Source organism: Cyprinodon tularosa, unplaced genomic scaffold, assembly GCF_016077235.1.
Source record: "Cyprinodon tularosa strain WSP-4 unplaced genomic scaffold, ASM1607723v1 ctg1469, whole genome shotgun sequence".
In the NCBI taxonomy this organism is placed as follows: domain Eukaryota; kingdom Metazoa; phylum Chordata; class Actinopteri; order Cyprinodontiformes; family Cyprinodontidae; genus Cyprinodon; species Cyprinodon tularosa.
The window spans coordinates 17,404-40,085 of NW_024038297.1; the positions used below are offsets into that span (position 1 = coordinate 17,404).

The window sequence follows — 22,682 nt, forward strand, 5'->3', positions numbered from 1 at the left end:
TGGTTATTTCTAGTTATTAATGTTTATTAATCTATTTTAAACTAGATATTTTTAGTGTGAATGAGGTTCTGGTCCATGCAGGACTGGTTCAGCTTGTTTTTCTTTGCATCATCCTTTAGGTTACAGTCAGCAGGTAGTCGGTTACTGGTTCTGATTAGGTTCTACTGGGATTGTCACCCTTCTTCTGGGTCCAACCATTCTGGGTCATATTGGGTTGCTTTATACCAGAGGCATCAAGCTTATCAGAGGCTGGATGCAGGCTGATATCTATTGGGTCAGACCACCTTCTTCAGTGCTGGTTCTGACCAGGTGATCCATTTCTGACAATCCAGCTCTAACCAACTGTTTCCTCTGGGTTGTCTGGTGTGGCTGATATTCTTTTTTTCAGTATAAACATTCATCCTCTAACACCACAGTTCTACATTTTTCCTTCCTTTGGTTCTGAACATCCTTTGATTGGACTGACGGTTTCTAATCATTAATAAATGGAAATGGGAATTTCAAAAAATAATCTATTACAGACCCTGAAGATGTTGTTTAATAGATTTAAACTGATTGATCAACCGGCTCATATTTCATTGGGTGATTCTAGCATAGTAGTGGGTGGGATCATGGAATATGAATGCCATCATGGGTTGAGGCCCATATCCAGTTAGCATCCCTCCAACACTTCTAACTCCAAACTCTACTAGAGAAAGTAGAACTGGACTGGTTTTAAGAAGATCCAGTCCACAACTCTTCATGGATACAGCAGAGGAAGGTCCAAATGGGTCAGATGTAAACCAGTACATGTGTCACCTGTATATGGTTGTCTGTATGAGTTTGGAGGCACTCATTAGTCCACAATATACCCTAGAAGATCTCTGATAAAATGTTTTATCAAAACTAGATTTTTTTTTTCTTTATCTAATTAGCTTTTAGAAGTCGTTCTGATTTGCTTAAAAGGTTGTGGTTCAGGTCATCCTCAGCTATCTCTGTAGGTATAGGGTTGGGCTGCTGGAGTACATGGTGACCTCTTTTCCATACTCTGCCATTTTCTCCTCCTGTAGTTTTTCTGTTTTCTTTTTCCATAGAAAGTACACCTGGTCTGGTGTTTCTGGGTCTCTATATCCTTCCCATTTCTCCACAACTACTGGAGTCAACTCCAGTGGATAATTCCTCCAGTTCAGGGCAAAGGGATGCTGCCAAGTCGAGCTTTGATCCACTAATTACTCCAACTTTCCACATGCTTTGTGCACAGAAATTATTGACTAAATTAAATAAGTGGGATTAATATTAAATAATAAATGAATTATATTAAACAACCAATGGTTGATTGTGTTTCTGCTTGGATGTCATGTTTTTTTTAATTTTTTTTATTTAACAGATCGTTGATTGAAATGAAGCCAGGTGTGTATGACCTAAGTAACTGGCCAGACACACCTGGATTAATCAGTTCGTCCAGTAATGAAAGACAGGAAACAAAGGAGCTGCCTTAAATTCAGGAAGTAGTGGAGCTGTGCATAGAGCCCATTGGTCTCACATTCAACTCTTTGTTGGTTATCTGAAAGGTTGAAGGTCATTCAAACACTGGTTCATACTCTAATGATGAAGCACTGTTTAAAAAAAAAAAAAAAAACATAATGTAGAGCAGGGTTTGGACCTGGAGGTCTGTCTGCATATTTTAGATGCTTCTAATCGTGTATTTAATGACTGAATTACCTCCTCAGTCTGCAGCCAAAAGCTTCTTCTGAAACACGCTAAAAAAAGATGCTGAAGATGGAGTCCATAAGTTAGGTTGAAATTAATATCAAATAAGATTTAATAGTGTAGAAATAAAGATTTATTGAGAAAAACTTTTCAAAATGTCTGAATGTTATTTAACTTCAGTAATTCTAACTGCTTTACCTTTTCACAATTTCTCAATGTTTGTAATAGAAATAAACCTACATTCAAAATACATGACTTTTTCCAAAATGTAAGATTCTTAAGTATCAATTCTAGCATATAAATTGTAACTTTCAAATTTTCTATTTTATGAAATATATAAAGAAAAAAATAATAATTAGCTTTTATTAGGCTGAATCCCAAACTGGGCCCTAAATTCCAACCCTCTGTCTGTGCATTCCCACATTAAGGGCCGTCCCAAACACGTAGTGGACCGTCCAGCCCTAAATGAGTCTGAATCAGAGCACGCTCTTTGGAATTTGTCTAGACTTAGACAGACTTTATTGTCATTTTGTAAGCACACAGTGCATACAAAATGGCATTTTGTTGCATAAAGCTTACAACAGTGTAATGATATTGCAGTTGGAGTAGATAAACATTACCATTATTAAGTGCAGCAGTGGTCAGAATTTAAACCATTAAGGGTAAAAGTAAACTATTCTAAAATAGTGGTACAATGGGCACTGATATGTAAAGGTTCCGTGAAGTGCAACAAGAAATATGGTGTAAAATGCAGTATAACAGTCCAGTTTAGAGTTTATCAGTTCATCAGTGTGATGGCAGCACGGGAAAGCTGTTGCAGAACCTGCTGGACCTCCACTGACTGCTGAAGCATGCTGTGATGCAGGTTCAGAGTTCAAAGAGTCCACCAGCGAGCTCAGACAGACACGCTCAGATGGAGACAGGCGGGCTCAGTGGTAGAGAGGAACAGAGACAAGACATGGTACCAGGAGAACTGCAGAACTTTAAACTTGCTCCAACCTGCAGCCAGGATGACGGGACTTAAAACTAACTCTCTCTGCACGGTGGGCCTAACAGGCCCCCTCCTCCTACACCCTCACCTGCTTCACTGTAGGTTTTGCTCTGATCAGCTGGGGCCTGTATGCAGGAGTTAACACAGTCTTTATATTAGCCTGGTTAAAACCCCCAGCAATGATTAAAACACTCTCTGTGTGCAGATAGGAGCTCAGAGATAGCCTGGGGTAGAATACTGATGGCCTCTTTTGTATTTAGCCTCGTGCCCAAAGCACTCGGTCGAGAGTAGTTTTATTTAGGAGTCCAGAAAAAACACTTGAATACCACAACTCCAAAAAGTGCTGGTGGTCATAAACTAACCTACTGGTTATGGGGAGCCATCAGTGTTGCCAACATCTTAAATCTTTAACAGAATGATAGAAAATCACACAAGTCTGCAGAGTCCTGCTAATGAGCTGCTGATTGAACTCTGGTGTGGTGAAGCAGAGACACGTCTTGAAGGTGTAGGATAGCAGACCTCCAGGACTGGACCTGAGGAACCCTGATGAAAAGCAAAGCTGTGCCATAACATGCTGGGTGGTTCTATATGGTAGACTAACAGAATCAGTATAAAATAAAATAAAATGAGTCCATCGGCCAAATGGTCCAACACTGACAAAGATTAATATCCAGACTACCAAGTTTAAAGACGTTTCTCTTCCATCCAGGAAGATTTTTCAATTCAAAATGTCAGAAATATTGTTTAGTTCCAGGTTTTATCCAGCAGCCCAACAAAGCCTGGTTTTAGTTTAGAAAACATGCAAATAGAAACGGATGAACGGGTCCCCCCCTTTGGAATGGGGGTCATTTGGCTTCTTTGTTAGCCTGCAATGCCCCATACCTGTCTATGTCTCTGAAAGGGGGGTCGTTAGAGGGAATAGTTGGCCTGGATGAATAGACGAGGTCCTCCACTCTCCTGTACAGTCCAGTGGATTGCTTTTAATTTTTTTGGAATCCAGACTACAACTATCTGATTCTGATGTTTGGTGAACACTAATTAGATTAGATTAGATTCAACTTTATTGTCATTGCACAGGTACAGGTACAGGGCAACGAAATGCAGTTTAGGTCTAACCAGAAGTACAACAGCAGCAGTGCAGGATAGATAATGGTTCCATAGTTACAGGACATGGTTCTACTGAATAAATATAGAGATGAATACCATTATAAACAGAATTTTAATAATAGATGAATATAGTATATAGATAACTAGTGTTATGAACTAAATTAACAGCTGGATATGTACCAAATATAATATAGAGATGGATATTACTATAGTAAGTTGTTTTTTTTACAGTTATGTACAATAACATATATACAGATGGGTTTTACTATAAAATGAGTAAATAAAGTTTGGACAGAAGCTATCTGAATTAAAGTGCAGTGGAAGGTAATTGCATATTACAGTTAAAGTACGGATATTGCAGATGTAAATGTAAACAATTGGTGCTTCAGTCAAAGTGAATAGATGTAAAGAGTTTTTACAAAGAGTCAGGTGTCATGTCAGGTGAACATTACAGTCAATTAAGAGCTTGAAACAGTCCATGGCTTATTAATGTGGATTGATCCTGTTTCCATAGCAACTTGTATGAGGCACAGGTGTCACACCTTGACGATTTAGACCAGCCTGACGTTCGAAAAATCTGGCAAAAAAACTGGCATACGTTGGTTAAGTTATGGGTACGTTGTGTATTATGAGCACGCTGAAGTACATCGACATACGGCGAGTACCTTGAGAAATTATGAGCATGCTAAAATCTCCCGCCGTATTCCAGCGTCTGCCATCCATGGTCCATCAGTTCCAGGTCAGTTATCTGATGGCTGACATCTGTTCAGCATCAGTTCCTCATCAGTCGTGGCGTCTAGCTGATCCTAAACCTCTGAGTAACTTATCCAGAACTTCTCTCCAACATATCAGCGTATCTGCCGTGTTCCAGCCGAGCGCTGAACGTGTTTCTAACTTCCAGCTACTGTATAATGGCGTATTGGCAGCGTTTTGGTATAAAGGGGGTTCACAGGAGGAAACCGTCAGTTCTCCTCCAGACTTCATCCCCATCATAGGGTGAGCCAGAAGGTGAGTGATGGATCCTCCCTGCGTTCACGCCCACCACCAACACACTTCCTAGCAGACATGACGCTCAATCTGCTGACACCAGAAACCTGATTTCTTTATTTTCTTTCTTTGTTTCTTTGTTTCTTTGTTTCTGTCTGTCTGTCTGTCTGTCTGTCTGTCTGTCTGTCTGTCTGTCTGTCTGTCTGTCTGTCTTTCTTTCTTTTCTATTTGGCAGGTGGTAAATGGGCATTACGCTGCCGTGTGTTATGCATAAGTTAGACTATTGTCATACAGAAGTTCTGGACTTGTTATGAATACTTTATGTATATGCCCAAAACTGAGAAAATACATATAGAGTTCAGCATATGCCAGATTCTGGGATGTCAGGCATACACTGTTTAAATTGGCAAGGTATGAGAGGGGATGAATATCTGTTAACAGGCGGAAATAACATCATGGATCGACCAAAACGTTCCATTATTAAATCAAAGTAAAATCATAATGTTTGAACCTTGTCAAACCTAATGAAAGTCTCAGTTCCTCAGCCTTTTTTTTCATCGTCCTCCTGTTCGGTATCTCAGTGTCGTTCCTGACGTTTCAATCTGAATAAACAGCTGAGCTTTCACCGGCTACTTCTAAGCGGAAATCATTCTTCTGCACTAAAGATTTGGAGAAACTGATCCATGTTCATTTCTACATGCTTAGATGACTTCAACTCATTCTATAAAGCATAGATCAATCTTCCCTACAGCGTCTCAGAATGATTCAAACCACTGCAGTTTGACACTTCACTGGAACCAGGAAGTGTGAACATTAAGCCAGAAAAGGCTTCCCTGCACTGGCTGCCTGTATCTGATCTGACTGATTGGTCTTTAAAGTTTTACATGGTGTAGCATCTAGAAGGACCGCTCCATTTAAAAACAGTACCATCAAACTAGAAACCACTGCTATAGATCTAGAGCAGAGGAGATGCTGCTGATATGTGGATCAGCTTCATCCCTCAATATAAGATCAGAGCAAAGATTGATTATTTAAATTGATCCCAAAACCTTATTTATTTCCATTAAAATCAGGTCTGACTATAAACAATCTTTCTAATCGTTCCTGTTTTATATCTGTATTTTATTCAAATCTGGTTCATTTATTGACTGATGCTGGTTTCTTGTATCTTCAGCTGCAGCTCAGTTTAAACCAGGAGGACAGAAAACGGACCTTAGTTCTCCTGTTCTGGCCCAACTGATCCGGTTTGTTTCAGGGTCCAGTTCAGCTTTTGATCTAGACCTTCTAGATCTGAATAACCTCGGCATGAACATTTAGTTAGTCAGATCTTCTCTAGGACCTTAGATTGGAAGGATCTATTGTGTCTGGTTCTATTGTGTCTCATCCTCTGGTTGGGTTCATGTTCCATAGATCTGTGATCTCAGACTGAATGAATCTTTTCTTTGTTCTGTTTCAGGAGGATCCCACTCCGCTCCATTCAGGGCTGAACCATCAGTGGTTCTGGTCAGGACTCTGTCTGATGGTGGACGGTCCTCTGTCGGTTCTGGGATCAGAAATGTCCGGTTTGGACCTGATGAAACAGTGGTTCTGGTCAGGACTCTGTCTGATGGTGGACGGTCCTCTGTCGGTTCTGGGATCAGAAATGTCCGGTTTGGACCTGATGAAACAGTGGTTCTGGTCAGGACTCTGTCTGATGGTGGACGTACTCTGTCGGTTCTGGGATCAGAAATGTCCGGTTTGGACCTGATGAAAGGTGTGGCAGCGGTTTCTCCTCTGGGATCAGGTTTCTGGTAGCAGCTGTAGAGTCGGACCACATATCCGGCCTGTTGGGGTTCAGGTGTACCTGCTCCTCAGTCTGGAGCTCTGAGGGTTTTCTCTTCCTCTATGACAGGAAGTCAGACTAAACTCTTCCTGTTCCTGATCTAAAGTTACTGAAGGTCATAAACTTTGATGAAGATGATGGACTCAGACTGAGGAAGGATCAGATAATGAATGAGCAGCAGACTGTAGAGACAGTCATTTAACTGAGGAGGTGCAGGGAAGGAGAGGCTTTCCTGTCTGCAGACCTGAAAACTCATCACTGTTTGGAAGGTTACTTGAACTAATTAACTAGTTATAGTTAATTTGAACTAAATAACTAAATCAGTAACTCAAAATAACTAATCTAGTCAAATTACTTATGGGGTTTGTTTTCATGATCTAAAGGGTAAAAAATGTGGAAGTTTTATGTCTTTTGTAACTTTAAATAAAACTGAGAGTTAATCAAATGTAGAATGTTTGATTTCTATTAATAAATTCCATAATTAATTAACCAATTAAAAAGGACACCTGTTATCTTTCTGGGCTGTGGGAGAATGAGCCAACGCCCTGCAGAAAGACCTGGAACTGGACCCAGGAACTTCCTGCTGCCAGATGGAACAGCTCCCATCAGATTATAATCTGTAATCATCTAAATCTGATTAAACGAGAGCTGCTTGACTACAAGACAAGGTAAATCAGTAAAATAAAAAGCCCATAAAGTGTAAAAAGCAGAAACTATTTCTGCTGAGGAAGGTAGAAACCACCAGAGTTAAAGAGCAAATAGTCACCAGGAAGTGAAGCTTCACAGCTCTAAGGTGTGTTCAGGCTTTCTGACAGGAAGTGATGAGACTCACTGATGGACACTTTGTCTTCGTCCTGACAACATGAAGTCTTCTCTTGGTCTGCTGCTCGGTGAGTCCAGAACTTTTTGCTGCAGGATCTCTGACAGGACTGATTGTGGGAAATGCGTCCTTGGACGTGTTGGACGTGAGGTGTAGACAGAATCCAGAACCTCTGAGATGGACTCATCAGGTTCTGGTTTCTGGGATAAAAGGTAACTACTGTAGCAAAAGGGTGTTTGTTTTAACAGCAGATTATGAATCTGTTACCATCAACTAGAACTGGAAGCTATATTGATAACTAGTTGATTAATATATCATTCAAACTAAAGGTAAAACCAAGTTATGATCTTTAGTTAAATTATCATAACTGACAATTTGTTTATTTACCAGCTGTTACTAACTGCTTACCTTTGCAGCGGATGTTTTGACCAGCTGTTAAAATCCAAGATGTCTTCACCATCAGTAAACATCAATAACTTGGTTCATATTTACAGCAGTTATTAATCATTAAGCACAAGGAGAATATTTGTCTCACATGGTGGGACACGGTGACATTTACTGTCCGTGTCTCACATGGACACTTGCAAAGAAGAACACGGATTTATTTTTACGTCTGCAGATGGAGAGACGTAACTTCCAGTAGAAATGTCAGTGAGTCTCTGCTGGGTGGGTTTTCACCCCTGCATATATATAAGACCTTCTTACAAACAAACACTGGTTACTCCCAAGAAAAACAACTTCCCTCTATCAAGATCTATCATCAACATTTCACAACAGCTCTGAGGCGCTGCAGCCTCCACCCACACAGTGACACAGCTGGTCAGAACGCTCTCCATGGTGCTGATGTAGACGGTGGGGAGGATGGTGATGTTTGGTAAATATTATCTCATATAGGTCTATAACTGACCAAGTCATCTGGGTGAAGAGACGGTTTCTTAATGAAAGGTTTAATTAAAGCTGCCTATGTGGCAGATGAACTCAAATCTAAAGGCTTACAATGACTTTGCAAAGTTCTTCATGAAGAAAATACAAGGTATAAAAAAAGCAGTGCTGCCTCCAGTTAAAATAAACTGTTTCAAAATGCCCTAATTCTGCCCGATATACTGCTAAAGTTTAGAAGAAACTGTTCAGCTGCTGTTCCTGTAGTCTTGATGTTTTACCCACAGGTTTTATTAGGAAGGTTTTGCCTGTTTTAGCGTCTGATTTGATTTAAATCAAAAACACCTCCTACAACCCAGCCCCCAAACCCCCTGCTGTTACCTTCAGCTCTTCAACGACTGACTACTGCACACCTTCCACCTCCCAATTATCATCCAACCCCCTGAGCCAAAGGATTCCATCCCACAGCATCCAACCCCTCCCACCCCTGCCATCTAGTCCCTTTTTTTTTATTTTTATAACTTTATTTTTATTTTGATCGTTATTGACAAACAATACATAGAAACTATAATAGACAAAAAGTACAGAACAATCGAAGCAAAAAACAAAAAAAACAGGGGGAGACTCGTATTTTAGTAACTCAAAACACATGGGGACCATCCACTTCCAAAATTAGACCGGTATCGTTGATGTGAAGTTTGTCCATTTTTCCCATTTGTCTAAGCATTGCTGCTCCTGCGTCCTCAGCCTATGTGATAGAAGCTCCATCTCAAATAATGAAATCACAGTCTGTATCCACTCCTTTGTGGTAGGAGGTTCAGATTTGCACCACCTCCTGGTTATCACCTTTTTAGCTGCCACCAACAGAATTTTTAACAAATAACAATCATTATTAAATACGATATTGTCCAAAAGACCAAGGTATAATACCAGACCGGACTTGGGTATTGGGTAACCCAGTATTGTTACAATCTTACTGTGTATTTCGTTCCAGAACTGTGTAATTTTAGGACAAAGCCAGAAAATGTGTGCGTGATTAACATTAAATGCTCCACAATCTCTCCAGCATGGCTGAGCTCTAGATTTGAATTTACTAGTAATTTTGGGTGTTATATAAAATCTGATTATATTCTTCCAACAATGTTCTCTCCAGATTCTGGAAGAGGATGTTGTAGTTTGGGTCTTCCAAATATTCAGCCAGCCTTCGTCGGTTATTAGGGTTAGGGTTTCCCACTTTGTTTTAATATTCAATGTATTAGTGCCTCTATTTTCTAACAGATATTTATAGAGGAAAGACACTGTTCTTTGTTTTTTACCCTTATAGGTCTCGATCAGCATTTTGATAATCCCATTTAAATTTGGGTCTATTTTTTGTTTTATTTCTTTGTTATAGAAGTCCCTTAACTGTAGAGATCTAAAGTGATCTTGAGTTCTTAGAGCAAACTCTTGCTGTAGTTCCTGGAAACTTTTAAAGTGCCCATTGTTAAGGACTACGCATAACGCTGTTAAGCCTCTTTCTGACCATTGTTTAAATCGTGTGTCTTGAATAAAATATTTAATGTAGGCTGGCCACTGGATCAGACCCAACTGTTTCTCTAATTTGCATATTCGGATTATGTGTAACCATTTACCCAGAGAAAAACTAGTAATGGCATTAACATTCTTTAATGTATTCTTAGTGGTCTCTATATCTCCAATGATACTCCGCAATTCTCTTCCGTTAACTCTTTGTTCAATATTTTTCCATTTCGCTTCGTAATTTATGTCACTTATATTTTTTATGGGAGTTATTTGGGCAGCATGATAATATTTTCTAAGGTCAGGTAAGGCCCTACCTCCTCTCTCCTTTGGTATATGTAAAGTTTCAAATTTTATTCTGGGTTTTGTACCGTTCCATATGAATCTAGAAACATCTAGTCCTTTTAACAACACAGGTAAGGAATGAGCTGCCAAAGATCAATATGGGAAAAGCTGCAGGTCCAGACGGCATCAACTCCAGGCTTCTGAGATGTTGTTCAGAGGAACTGTGAGACCACTTCTACTGTAACCTTTGCTGGGATTTACTATTCTTTTCTGTTCAGTTCTATTCTAACAGCAATTATTAAACCATTGATGAAAAAGAGAAACATTTAAAAATTTACAAATTAATTCTGCAGGATCTCTCTACAGGCCCATCTCAAATCTTCATCAGTGAGATTACTGAAAAAGGTATTTCAACAGTTAAATACCTTCTTAACAATGACCAGCTGCTGTGAGGTCATCCAGTCAGGTTTCCATAGCAACCACAGTACAGAGACTGCCCTGATTAAGGTTTTCAATATAAACTCAGACTGTGGAAGAACCACAGTGTTGGTATTATTGGACCTCAGAGCAGCGTTTGATTCTGTTATTCACTGGATTTTATTAGTGTGTGGAAAACTGGGTCGGTCTTGCTGGTTCAGCACTGGACTGGTTTAAATCCTCCCTGAAGGACTGGGACTTCTATCAGGGGAACTTTAAATCAGAGACCAGAAAAATCACATGTGGGGTTCATCAAGGCTCCATTCTGGGGTCCCTCCTATTTTATATCTAGAGGCTCCCCTTGGCTCAGATTATAGCAAACAACCAGATCAGTTACCATGACGATGCAGACAACACTCAGCTTTACATCCTATTGTCAGCAGGTGACTATGAACCATCAGAGTGTTGGTTAGATGCTGAAAACAGATCAATCTGTATCATTTTCTACAAAGTGAGGTAATAATCTTTGGACCAAAGGAGCAGAGATCCAGAGTTAGCTTCTAGCTTCTGGGATTATGGCTGAAATCTTGGTGTCATGATGGACCTGAACCTTCAGAGCCTCAAAAAGAAAGTTACTAAGTCAGCCTTTTATCAGCTGAAGAACATCTCCGGGATTAAAGGTCTGATGACCAGGCAGGATCTAGAAAAACTCATTCATGCATTTATCTATAGTAGAATTTATCACTGCAACAGTGTCTGTATAGGTTTGACTATAGAGTCCATCAGAGACTGAAGATGATCCACTGCTGCCCATGTTCTCACTAGAACTATAAAAAGTAGATGACATCAGCCCAGTCCTGAAGTCCTTCCTCTGGCTCCCTGTTGCTCAAAGAATAGACGTTCAAATCCTTCTGTTAGTCTAGAGATCACTGAGTAGATCAGCACCTCTATCCATAACGGATCTGTTTTCCATGGATCTACCTCCCAGACCACTCAGGGGCCTGTTTTCCAAAGCGCACCTTAAGACCTCTGAACATGGATTGCACATTTTAATGCCCAACAACTGCAGCTCATCCTCAAAGCTTTTAACTGAAATATGTTTAACATGCAGCTGAACGATTTCTGTTAATATATTTTATTTTGAATGGAAGTTGTGGTGAATTTATTCTATATCTGTGCAAAATAACCTGTTTGACTATGATTTCAGTTGGAACCACACCACCATCTGTTGAGTTGGGAATGCTTTCACAGAACAACACCTGCCAGTCTGAAAGTCATTGGACATTGTTACATAAGGTAACAGCATTTAACTGAACAACACTAGACTCAACTTAAAATATTTGGACTGAACTAGACTGGTCTAAACTGTGAAATATGTTGATTAAAGGTAACTTATTCATATTCGTGTTGTACTTAACATGTTTTGTCATAAATAACAGTCATAATGCAGGTTTATTTGAACATTTCCATTTAATGTAGAGACAAAGGTCAGAGCAACTTGTAATTTAAAAAATATTTAATGTTTATAGTGTTTATGTATTTAACAGATGCTTTTATTCAAAGTGACTTACAAAGCAGGCATTAGCATGAAGTGTCTTGCCTAAGGACCCACACTGGCAACTCATTCCCCCCCGTTGGGATATGAACCGGGGCTTCCTGTGTGCATGATGGGTGACCTACCACTTGATCTAGCCAGTCGCTTATAGAAAAGTATAACAGAGAGAATCCAGACATTAAGGAAGGACTGAATGTTAAGGGCTTTTGAAACTCCTGACCACTAAAGACATTTACCGTCCGTAACTAATGACCTGGAGTCAGCATGCTGGGTAGGGGCTCTGAGGAGGAAGTCTCCTGTATGTTAAGACCTGGATCGGTCTTCTGCTGAGGCCAGAGGGTTCTTGGTTCCATCCTCTTGGAGGTTGAAGAATAGGAGGAGGATGAACGGTTGGTTGGTTTGTTCTAGAGGGTTTAGATGTGACCATTTCAGTCACAAACCTCTGATACCACAGGTTAAAACTGAAGCTGATAGGTTCTCAGTGTCCACAGTCCAAGCAGGTTCTGAATCGGCACATCTTTCAGTAACAGATTATAATCCACCTTTCAAAGGGTTAATCCAGAATTCAGGCCGGATGAATCGAAGCGTTTAAACTGGAGTTCAGTGGAACGTTCCTGAAAAAAGAAGAAGTTGAGTCAGAACCAAGTGGACCCAAACTGGACTCTGATATTGAACACCATCAGAGGAAATATAGAACTGACCAAAAGTCCTGTTGGTCTGTTTGGACAGAACAGAGTAAAGGTTCCTCTGCCTTCAATCTAAAATACTATCTGCCAACCTAAGCTCAGCTCATTCTGTTCATCCTGAATCTCACCTAAAGGACCTGAGACACCATCTTTAAGAGAAGTTTGATCTGTTTTAAAAGCTGCTGAAATAAGTCCTGTTTACATGCAGCAGAAGCTTTTGCAGATCACAACTTTGCTTAAAAGTTGGTGTCTACTCATGTTCGGCCCCTTACTTCCCAACAACAACACAAATTCCATACTTGATAACACCTGGTATTGCTTCCCCTCCTGGATGGGAAGCTAAATGTCTTCAAACCAAGTCCAGTGGATTGTTTTTTTAAACTTTTACGGAACTCAAGGAAATAAATTAACTGTTGCTCTGGGACGGCATGAAGAGGCTTTGATAAAGTCATAAAAAGCTGTGTTTTCTAATTCCTTGTATAATGTGTTGTTGTCAGCCTGTGCTGGACATGCTCCCCCAGAGCCGCCAGAACAGGATATGGCTCAAAGAGTATAAATGCTGCAGACACTGTTCCACGCCGTTTCATTTTCCATGCTGACCGTCATTCATCTGAAGGATATTTCCTTCATCTGACCATCAAGCATAATGAGCCCTTAAAGGAACAGTACACCCAAAACATGATTAGCCTTCATTTTCTACTCCCCCCCATGCTGAACAACACGCTGGAGTACTTTTTTGATATCTCAAATGCATCTGGAGATCTGGGAGGCTTCTTGCTGTCTGCTGACATTCAAATAATGGAGGTCTATGGCGCCCGAGGCAGAAAGGTCCATAAAAGTCCACAAAAAACGTGTCAATATTCCTCCATACTGCTCGTCCAATGTATTCCAAGTGTCCTGAGTGGGTAGCATCCAGAATTTACTCGAAACGAAGTCATTTAGAATGTTTTTAGAGCATAAACAGTAGTGTATAGGATTTCCTGAAAGCGCGTTCACGAGTCTACGGAAACCGCGGCAGACCAAACCAGATGAAAGTGCGCATTCAGCGTCTGCTCTGCCGATAATGCAAGCGTAGAAGAAGAAATGTGCTGTTTTCCTGTGCAAAGAAAGAAACAACGAAAGAAAAATGTCTGAGGACTTCAGTGTTGAGGAAGAGCATGAGTTCTTTGCCGAGCTGAATGCGCACTTTCATCTGGTTTGGTCTGCCGCGGTTTCCGTAGACTCGTGAACGCGCTTTCAGGAAATCCTATACACTACTGTTTATGCTCTAAAAACATTCTAAATGACTTTGTTTCGAGTAAATTCTGGATGCTACCCACTCAGGACACTTGGAATACATTGGACGAGCAGTATGGAGGAATATTGACACGTTTTTTGTGGACTTTTATGGACCTTTCTGCCTCGGGCGCCATAGACCTCCATTATTTGAATGTCAGCAGACAGCAAGAAGCCTCCCAGATCTCCAGATGCATTTGAGATATCAAAAAAGTACTCCAGAGTGTTGTTCAGCATGGGGGGGAGTAGAAAATGAAGGCTAATCATGTTTTGGGTGTACTATTCCTTTAAGTCAGATCAGAACATTCAGAACATAATTGATAAAAACAAAAGAAAATGAGACATATTACTCTTGGGATGAAATATCAGATGTCCTGCTCCTCTTCAGTGACCTTAGTCTATCTATGAAGCTGCCCTCCAAAGGCTCTGCAGATAAACCAGAGAACATCTCAGACTGAAGAACCTCAGACCTTCCATCATGTCATGAAACTACAACAACGGACTGAAGCATCTTTACCTTTTACCCTGAGCATCACCATTTTCTGGTGCTGGATCTTCTGGCCACTGTAGACGGTACATTTGTAGAGGCCACTGTCCTTATAACCAGGACGCTTCAGGATCAGGCTGAGGTCTCCAGAACTCAGATCTTTATTTATCTCTATGCTACTTCTATGAAAGTTTCTCTTTTTGGCCACCTGAAGTTCTCCGTTCTCAAAGGTGATGACCTTTGAGTCGGGTTGGGTCCACTCCACCCTGATGTCTTTGTTCTCCAAACGTTGAATTTGGAAGGGAAGTTTCACAGATGACTCCCCCTTTATTACCTCCACTATCTGTAAACCTGAAGACCAAAGCAGAACATCAGGAGTCCAGAGAAACCAAAGATGGTTCCTACTGACTGCTGAGGATAGAGCAGCTGCTTCCACTCACCTCTGACTATGAGGACCACCACCTTCTGCTGCAGCCTCTCTCCATTCTCATCATAGATGGTGCAGGTATAAACACCGTCAGTCAGACGGAGGTCCCTGATGGTCAGACTGAGGTCTCCAGTGATTAATGGATCTTTATTCATCTCTGTGTGGCCTCCATAAACCTGGTCCTCTGCTGGCATGTGATGGCGTCTCTGATATTTGTAGACGATAATGTCTTTTACATCTGAGAGTCTCCACTCCACAGTGATGTCCTCAGATAGGAGGCAACGTGTTGCATGAAAGGGAAGAACGACGGACCTCTTTCCCTCCTCAACAGAAACCTTTTCCACCTTATAGACTGAAATGAGATGGAAACGTGGGTCATATCAACAGATTACCATGTGTATCATTGAAGTGCACTTTAACTCTGTGAAGCTGATATCTGGTGTATCTACAGGCATCCATTATATGTTCTGACCTCTGAAGTTGTTACTGACCTCTGATGTTTTACATAAAATATATGTTTTACTACTGGGAAGTTTAAATTTTAGAGAAAAATAAATATATGTTTCTTAATAGTATTTTTTTTTCTAACAAAAAAAGTTGTCCAACCTCTAAAAATTCAGTTTCGTCAACTGGACGTTAAGTTTTCTAATAGATGTTTCTCCTCTCATCCATGAGGCTTCTTCAGTTCTAGCTAGTGGTGGGGAGCACTGAGATTAATATACTGTAGCTTTAAGAAAGAATTAGGGGGAACAAAAGGTGGCTTTTATCCCTCCTACTGGATTGGCCAAGTAGGTCACATGGTGGTTCATGGTCATTAGGGGGTTTTGATGGGTGTCTAAGACCACCTCCTCTGTTGGTTTTTCCAGGTTAACAAACACTGTTACAGTAACCCCTCTCTCAAACCATCTGTCTTCCTTGGCCAGAATCTTGACCTCGTCTTCAAACGAGCGTCCTTTAGCCTTCAGCTGTAGGTGAACAGCTGAGTCCTGTCCTGAGGAGTCGGCCCTCCTGTGTTGAGCCATGCGCCTGTGTAGTGGTTGCCTAGTCTCTCCAATGTAAAGGTCTGTGCACGGTGTAAACCACGTTGTTGGTCTTGTTTCTGGGTGTCTTTGAGGCAAACCAGTTTTTGTCTTAGGGTGTTGCTGGGTTTATAGTGAACAGGAATCCAGTGCTGATTTTTCAGAGACTCCAGCAACATAGGGAAACATGATGTTCCTTCTTCTGTTTTCTTCCCTCTCAGACCTCTTCTTGTTGGTTTTTAGAACAGCCCATCTGGGATAACCACAGTTCTTCAGGAATGTCCTGATGTGTCCCTGGTCCCTTATCCTCTGTTGGTGGTGGGAATGATTTCTGCTCAGGTCTGCAGGGTTCTGGATGCCGCCTAGTTTCTGCTTTTATGGGTGGTGTTAGTCAAAAAGGAGATACTATTGGTGTCTGTGGGTTTCCTGTAAACTTCTCTTCTGTGGAATACAGACAACATGGTCCAGTTGCCTAAACTGAACCTTTCAAGGTTGACCATGACCAGGATGACTGAGATATGTTCAGATATGTTACCACGCATCAAACACACTAATCTGAAAAATTAAGGGAACATTAAAAAAAAAACACCATATAACTTCAATCAAATCAAACTTCTGTGAAAACAAATTGTCCAATTAGAAATCAACACTGATTAATAATTAGCTTTAGCTGCTGTTGTGCTAATGTAAAAGACAACAGGTGGAAAATAAAGCTAATTAGCAAACCCACTCAATAAATCTTTCCCACTCGTGGAAACACCATACAGACTCTACAACCCACACAAATGCTTCAGGTAGTGCAGCTCATCCTGGATGGCATATCAATGCCAGCTATGGCAAGAAGGTATGCTGTATCTTTCAGCGTAATGTCCAGAAGCTGGAGGCGCTACAGGAACAAAGGCGTGGAGACGTAGAGGAGGCTGTTAGAGGGCAGCGACCCAGCAGCAGGACCACTACCTCCGCCTTGGTGCAAGGAGGAACAGGAGCACTGCCAGAGCCCTGCACTGTGACCTCCAGCAGACCACCAATGTGCATGTGTTTGCAGAAAGAATTAGAAAGCGACTCCATGAGGATGGTATGAGGGCCGACATCAAAAGATGAGGGTTGTGCTCACTGCCCAACACTGTGCAGGACACTTGTAATTTACCAGAGAACACCAGAATTGGCTAATTACGTACTGGCCCTGTGCTCTGCACAGATATTAATTCAACTTTACTGATCTCACAGTGAAGAAATCTTCCTGGATGGAAGAGAAACATCTTCAAACTTGGAAACAAAGTCCAGTGGATTGTTTTTAATTTTCTTTTTTGGAATAAACAGTAGATGCCTTTGTGTACTGCTGAATTAACTGACCTCAGTGATGTGTTAACATTACTAACCTCTCACAGTTAGTGTCACTATCTTCCGTCTCAGTATTTTCCCATCACTACTGTAGACGATACAGATATAGATGCCGCTGTCTCCCAGTCTGGGATCACTTATAGTCAGGGTCAGGTCTCCAGTCATCAGAGCATCAGGATTCATGGATGTCCGGTCCTGGTACTCTGGGTTCTGTCTCTCTAACTGGTCCTGACCGTTCTTGTACTCATGTACTTTGTCGGTTTTGTTAGAGTGGCTCCACACAACTTCTGCATCTTCAGGAAGGTCATCTAATGTTTTAAAAGGCAGACGGACAACGTCTTCTCCTTTTGATACCTCCACCTCCTCCATCAGGCTCTCTGTCAGGAATGGAAACAGATTCAAACCAGATTTGAAGCAAATATAAAGCCAGAGCAAGGTCACCTGGATAATCTTTTAACTGTCAGACTGAGTCAGACTGACCTTTGACCTTCAGGGTCACCGTTTTCTTCAGCAGCAGGTCTCCTGCTCTGTAGACGACACATTTATAGACCCCGTTGTCCTCCAGCTGGGGGCTTTTTAGAGTCAGACTGAGGTCTCCTGTAGTCAGAGGTTCTGCTCTCATCTTTGTTCTCTCTTTATAAATGTTCTCCTGTTCCTGAGGCTGGGTCTGGCTGTTCTCAAACACGTGGACTCTGATGTTCTGGTCAGAACGGGTCCATTCCACTCTGACATCCTGGGGAAAGGTTCTGTTGGCTTTTAGGGGCAGCAGGACAGACTTCACCCCCTCTCTGATCTCCACTATCTCAGACTGAAGCACTGAGAAGAAAGCAGAACATCACAGTTCCAGAGTCTGTAGAGGCCAGAGAACCTCAGAAGAAAACACAACAGAAGAAAGGAAAACACAGAGTATAGAGCCATTCATACAGAAAAAATATATTTGAAATACTGCAAGGTTCAAAGTTTTCCCAAAGGTTCTGATGGAATGACTTTGGGTTAGCTTAATTCTCGCAGGATGTGTGTACAGAGAAACACCTGACAATACATCTTGTTCCCACCCTCAGTCATTCAAGCGGCGTCCCATCATTGGACAGCCAATCATGTTGCAGTATTATGGTGTAAGGTGAGACATGAAGTTCCAGATCTACTGAAGATGGAGCCAAGAAAACAGAAACAACAGGAGGCCCAACACAGAGACCTGATCTACAACAATTTGCAGAAAATAAAGCACATTTGGCCATTTGGCATTTAGGGGTGGAGTGTGGACAGATTTGAATGGACAAAATGGTTAGAAACATACTGGTTGGACTGGGTACTGCGCTGTGAATGATTCTGGAGGATTCTGTCAGATCTAATCTGGTTCATTCCTCCATCCAGTGACCAACATACCTGCTGTGTGCTTCTTTTTCCATCTGTAGTACCAAACAGCAGCTGCACCAACCAGCAGAACTATGGGGATCAGAACCCCAAGGAGAACCCAGGGCCAGACAGGAGGAGGAGGATCTGCAGACACCATTAACAGAGAGAGAAGCTGACGTTTCCAATTATAATTAAATACCTTTAGATCATCCAGAGAAGCTTCCTCTCTGACCTTTGACCTGCAGCTCCACAGTTCCTTGGTGCAGATCTTCTCCCATCCTGCGGACGGTGCAGGTGAAGGTCCCGCTGTCGGTGAAGGTGGGTTTCCTCAGAGTCAGACTGAGGTCTCCGGTCTGCAGAGCGTCCTCCATCATTGAGGTCCGACCTTCATAACGCTGGTTCTGGTCCTTCAGATAATCCCCAGCCGGCTCACGAACATGGACCGTGGGGATCCGGAAGTCGTCTCTGTCCCAAACTGTCGTAGAACCACTGGACACAGAAGGTTTGACCTCACATGGCAGCAGGACAGACTCCTCCCCCTCAAACACCTGGAGCCCCAAGGCATGCTGGGAAACTGAGGACAGAGACAAGAAGCTGTCTGTAGAGAAGTTCTGACAGAACCAAGGCTCCTTCCAAGGAACTGATCTGGGTCATCCTGGTTCTGCTAGTGAGGCTGGATTCTGCTGGAGCGGTTGAAGGTCCAATGGTTCTTTATACAGACTAGAACAGAAACAGCTTTTCCCAGTTTTTTCTTTCTTTGTGGACCTGAGAAACCACGCCACTGTTAGCTGCCCTGGATCAGTTCTGGCCTGACTGCCAGTTAGGTGAGGTGCCGCATGAAGCTGCTGAACTGTGACCCACTGGGCCTGCTGTTGCTCTGAAGCTTTGCAGCTGTCTGTCTATGCCACAACCAAGTTACAGAACCGCGACCCAAAAGGTTTTGCTGTTAGATGACAGCTACCGCTCTAAGAAGACGTCCTCTAAGAGCTTCGTAATTGACCATAAATTAAGCCATGCAGTCTTTCCTGTGTTGTTTTGCAAAAGACTAATTCAAGTCTCTCTGGTGACCAAGTGGACTGAGTCTCTGAGCCGAACCGGACCAAACATTGTCCCTCCCTTTCCACATGAATTACACACCGTAAACGATACTGGGTGAACCCTTTTTCTTCTTCCTGTTCAAAGGGAGTTTTTCCTCTCCACTGTTGCTACAAGCATGCTTAGTGTGAGGGATTGCTGAAGAGTCAGTGAGTCAGTGTTACAATGCAACTCCAGCTTATTATACCTTAACCATTATCACATATTACCACCAGAGGGTGCTAAAATAAATGCTAGTCTGACCGAGTCACTGCTGCCCGGACCAAAGGGAGAGCTGGAAATCTGATTGGTCGCCCAGATGATTGACAGTTCACTCCTCAAGAGGTGGGAAAAATGCAGAAAATAAATCCAAAGTTTATCCACATGTATTTCACGGCTGATTTTGGGTCTCATAATGTGAAGGTATTGCTAATAGGTTCTCTGTAATAAAACCTACTGAAGCTTTTCTCTGGTGTCTGAATGTCAATCATCTGGGGTGAGGGAGGGGCAATCAGCTTTCTGGGGGTCAGTGGATCATTATAAAATACTTTTGATTAGATGGTCAAACTTATCAGATCATAAATATCCTAATTTTCTACCAAATGTTTAAAAGAAAAAAGTCTGAATGAGGCTTTTATTTTGAAGTCTGAAATCTGAACGTTCAGCTCCACAGAACCGGACAGATGACCCGTCTGCTCCAGGTTCTGAGTGTGACTGTGAGCAGGTCACTTACCCAACAGAACCACCAGCAGCTGCTGCAGAACCAGAACCAGAACCAGAACCATCTCAGAGCTTCTGAAACCTCCAACCGTCTGGAACTTCACTGAAATCCACATTAGGCACCAGAATCCGGCTGACAGGTCCAGAATCCAGTTTCCTCTGAACTTTCTGATTCAGATAAAAATTCCTGAGTCAGTTTCAGGTCCTGCCGCCATCATTGGACCCGGATCCTGGAGACGGGTCCAGTTGGACCCTGTGAGCAGTTTCTGAACCAGCTTGTTTACCTCAGAGCGTCGCTGAGCTGCTTCATGTGACACCGAGGTGACAGGAAGGCAGCTGCAGCAGCCGCAGCCACTCGGAGGAACAGCTGCGCCTCAGTGACAGAAATGAAACCATCCAGACTTCTTCTGCAGCTGCAGGGTGAACCGGCCCAGGCGGTTTGGGAAACAAAGGCTCCTGTCAGCATGCAGACATGTAGCAACAGGTGCTGCACCAGGAAGGTGTGCAGTCTGCCACTCTAAGATCGCCTGAGGAGAGAAGAACATCAGACTGGATCCTGGTTCTTTGGACCACAACGCCCGGTTAATGGATAAAATAACATTAAAATAACCAACAACTTTAAATTACCTGCAAAATGAAAATCAGCATAAAACTGAAATCAAAAGCAAATCTCAAACATATAAAAGTGTCATTCTAAAGGAATTTCTACTTTCTATTTTGGTTCAGCTTTTTATTATTTAAACTTAAAAACATTTAACCACAATTTTTAATCAAAGTCATATTGAACAATAGAGAAGAACTAAACCCAGTTATCTATGCTTTACTGCAGTAATTAGTTTTTAGACATTTGCTTTCTACTGCTTAGATTTTAAAAACAGACTCGTTAGTTTTATTTCATTTAAGCTTATTTTCATTATGACCTGTTGGAATAAAAAAAAAATTATAAATAAAAAACATCAAAATAATTTAGTTTCATCCAGACAGTTAATTTCTCTGTGGTTGGACTCGGTGCTGCCCCGACCTGTTGCTCACCACAAACCAAAATAAAAAATTTTTTGCAGAGGATGCAAAGTTAAATGTGACGCTGTTACATTTAGTTATAAAACTAAGAAAATAAAGTAAAATAAAGTTATCATCCAGAATGGTAGAAACATTTTCCTTTAATAGAGCAGTAAAGCTTCTGACAGTTTTTCCTGCTTTACTTTTACTTTTATACTTTCAGTAGTTTTAAAAAAAGTAGTTTTACACTTTTGATGGAGTTAAAAGCTGAACTTGATCCTCTAACTTCTATAAAAATGTTTTAAAACAGCAGGATTTATACTGGAGGAATAAACATTAATAGTTTTTAATCCTCTGGTTCTGCAGAAGTTCTGATCACTAAGCCCGGTTCTGCAGAGGTGGGTTCAGAAACAGATTCTGATCGGTGGTTTAAAGGAACTAGAATGTTTGTGCAGCTCTAGGTGGTTCTGGTTCTGGATCAGGCTTTAATGGTTCAGCCAGACTCCAGCAGCTGCAATGACAGCAGCCTGCAGTGGATCCAGACAGAACCTAAAACCTCAGATCAGTTCTGCTATAATTGGACCTCAGAACCATCAGGGATTTCCTCCTGACCTGACAGCAACCAGGCTGGACCAGAACTTCCCACTGATTCCTGTAGAACCTGCTGTTGGATTGATGGTTGAACCAGCTGGTTCTGAACATGCAGAGAAGAACCAACCTGATCCACTCTCACCCACTGCCAGACCAGATGTTCTGCAGAACATCAAGCTGCTCCTTCAAAAAGAAAGGAGGTGGAAATGGGTCGATTCTGCAGAGTTCTATCAATGACCCGGTTCAGCCCAGCAGCTGATCCTCTGTGTTCTAATAGTGAAACACGCTGAGCCCATAAAGCAGAACCAGGACCAACAGGAGCTGAGGGGAAATGTGGAGTTTTCTGTCTCACTGAGGGAGAAAGAAAAGCCTCAGAGAGGAAATGAAACCAGAACCATTCTGACTGCTGAAGTTTATTTACTGATCAGTTCTTCTGTTTCTTAAACCAAACTGATTAATTCAGCTTTGCTCTATATAACATGGATCTGTGGTTCTGGGATCTATGGTAGCATGTTGCTAATGACTGAATCCCACAGAGTCCATTATGGTCCCATTAGCCAAGAAGGACCCAGTACCCCTACTGATGGGAACATTGTTTTTTCCAGACACTGAATCAATAAATTCAGTAGAAATTATT

At 41.7% G+C, this 22,682-nt stretch overlaps 1 protein-coding gene across 1 annotated transcript; it reads right to left on the reverse strand.

Moving 5' to 3' along the window:
• Window positions 1-12,581: 12,581 nt before the first annotated feature.
• LOC119779384 lies at window positions 12,582-20,846 on the reverse strand. Its single transcript, XM_038279017.1, has 9 exons — window positions 20,469-20,846; window positions 18,894-19,235; window positions 18,692-18,805; window positions 17,786-18,121; window positions 17,344-17,682; window positions 14,959-15,297; window positions 14,549-14,869; window positions 14,382-14,457; window positions 12,582-12,684 (listed from the first exon to the last, which is right to left on the reverse strand). The coding sequence occupies exons 1-9, from the start codon at window positions 20,569-20,571 to the stop codon at window positions 12,636-12,638; spliced, it is 2,019 nt and encodes a 672-aa protein (XP_038134945.1). The 5' UTR covers window positions 20,572-20,846; the 3' UTR covers window positions 12,582-12,635.
• Between the last annotated feature and the right edge of the window lie 1,836 nt (window positions 20,847-22,682).

Bases quoted from the DNA above. Each gene is read 5' to 3' on its own strand.
- LOC119779384 (XM_038279017.1), bottom strand. From the start codon at position 20,571: ATGTGGATTTCAGTGAAGTTCCAGACGGTTGGAGGTTTCAGAAGCTCT. The intron at 17,683-17,785 runs GTCAGTCTGACT...CATTCCTGACAG, and splicing joins GGTGACCCTGAAGGTCAAAG to AGAGCCTGATGGAGGAGGTG. The intron at 15,298-17,343 runs GTTAGTAATGTT...ATCTCATTTCAG, and splicing joins AGTGACACTAACTGTGAGAG to TCTATAAGGTGGAAAAGGTT.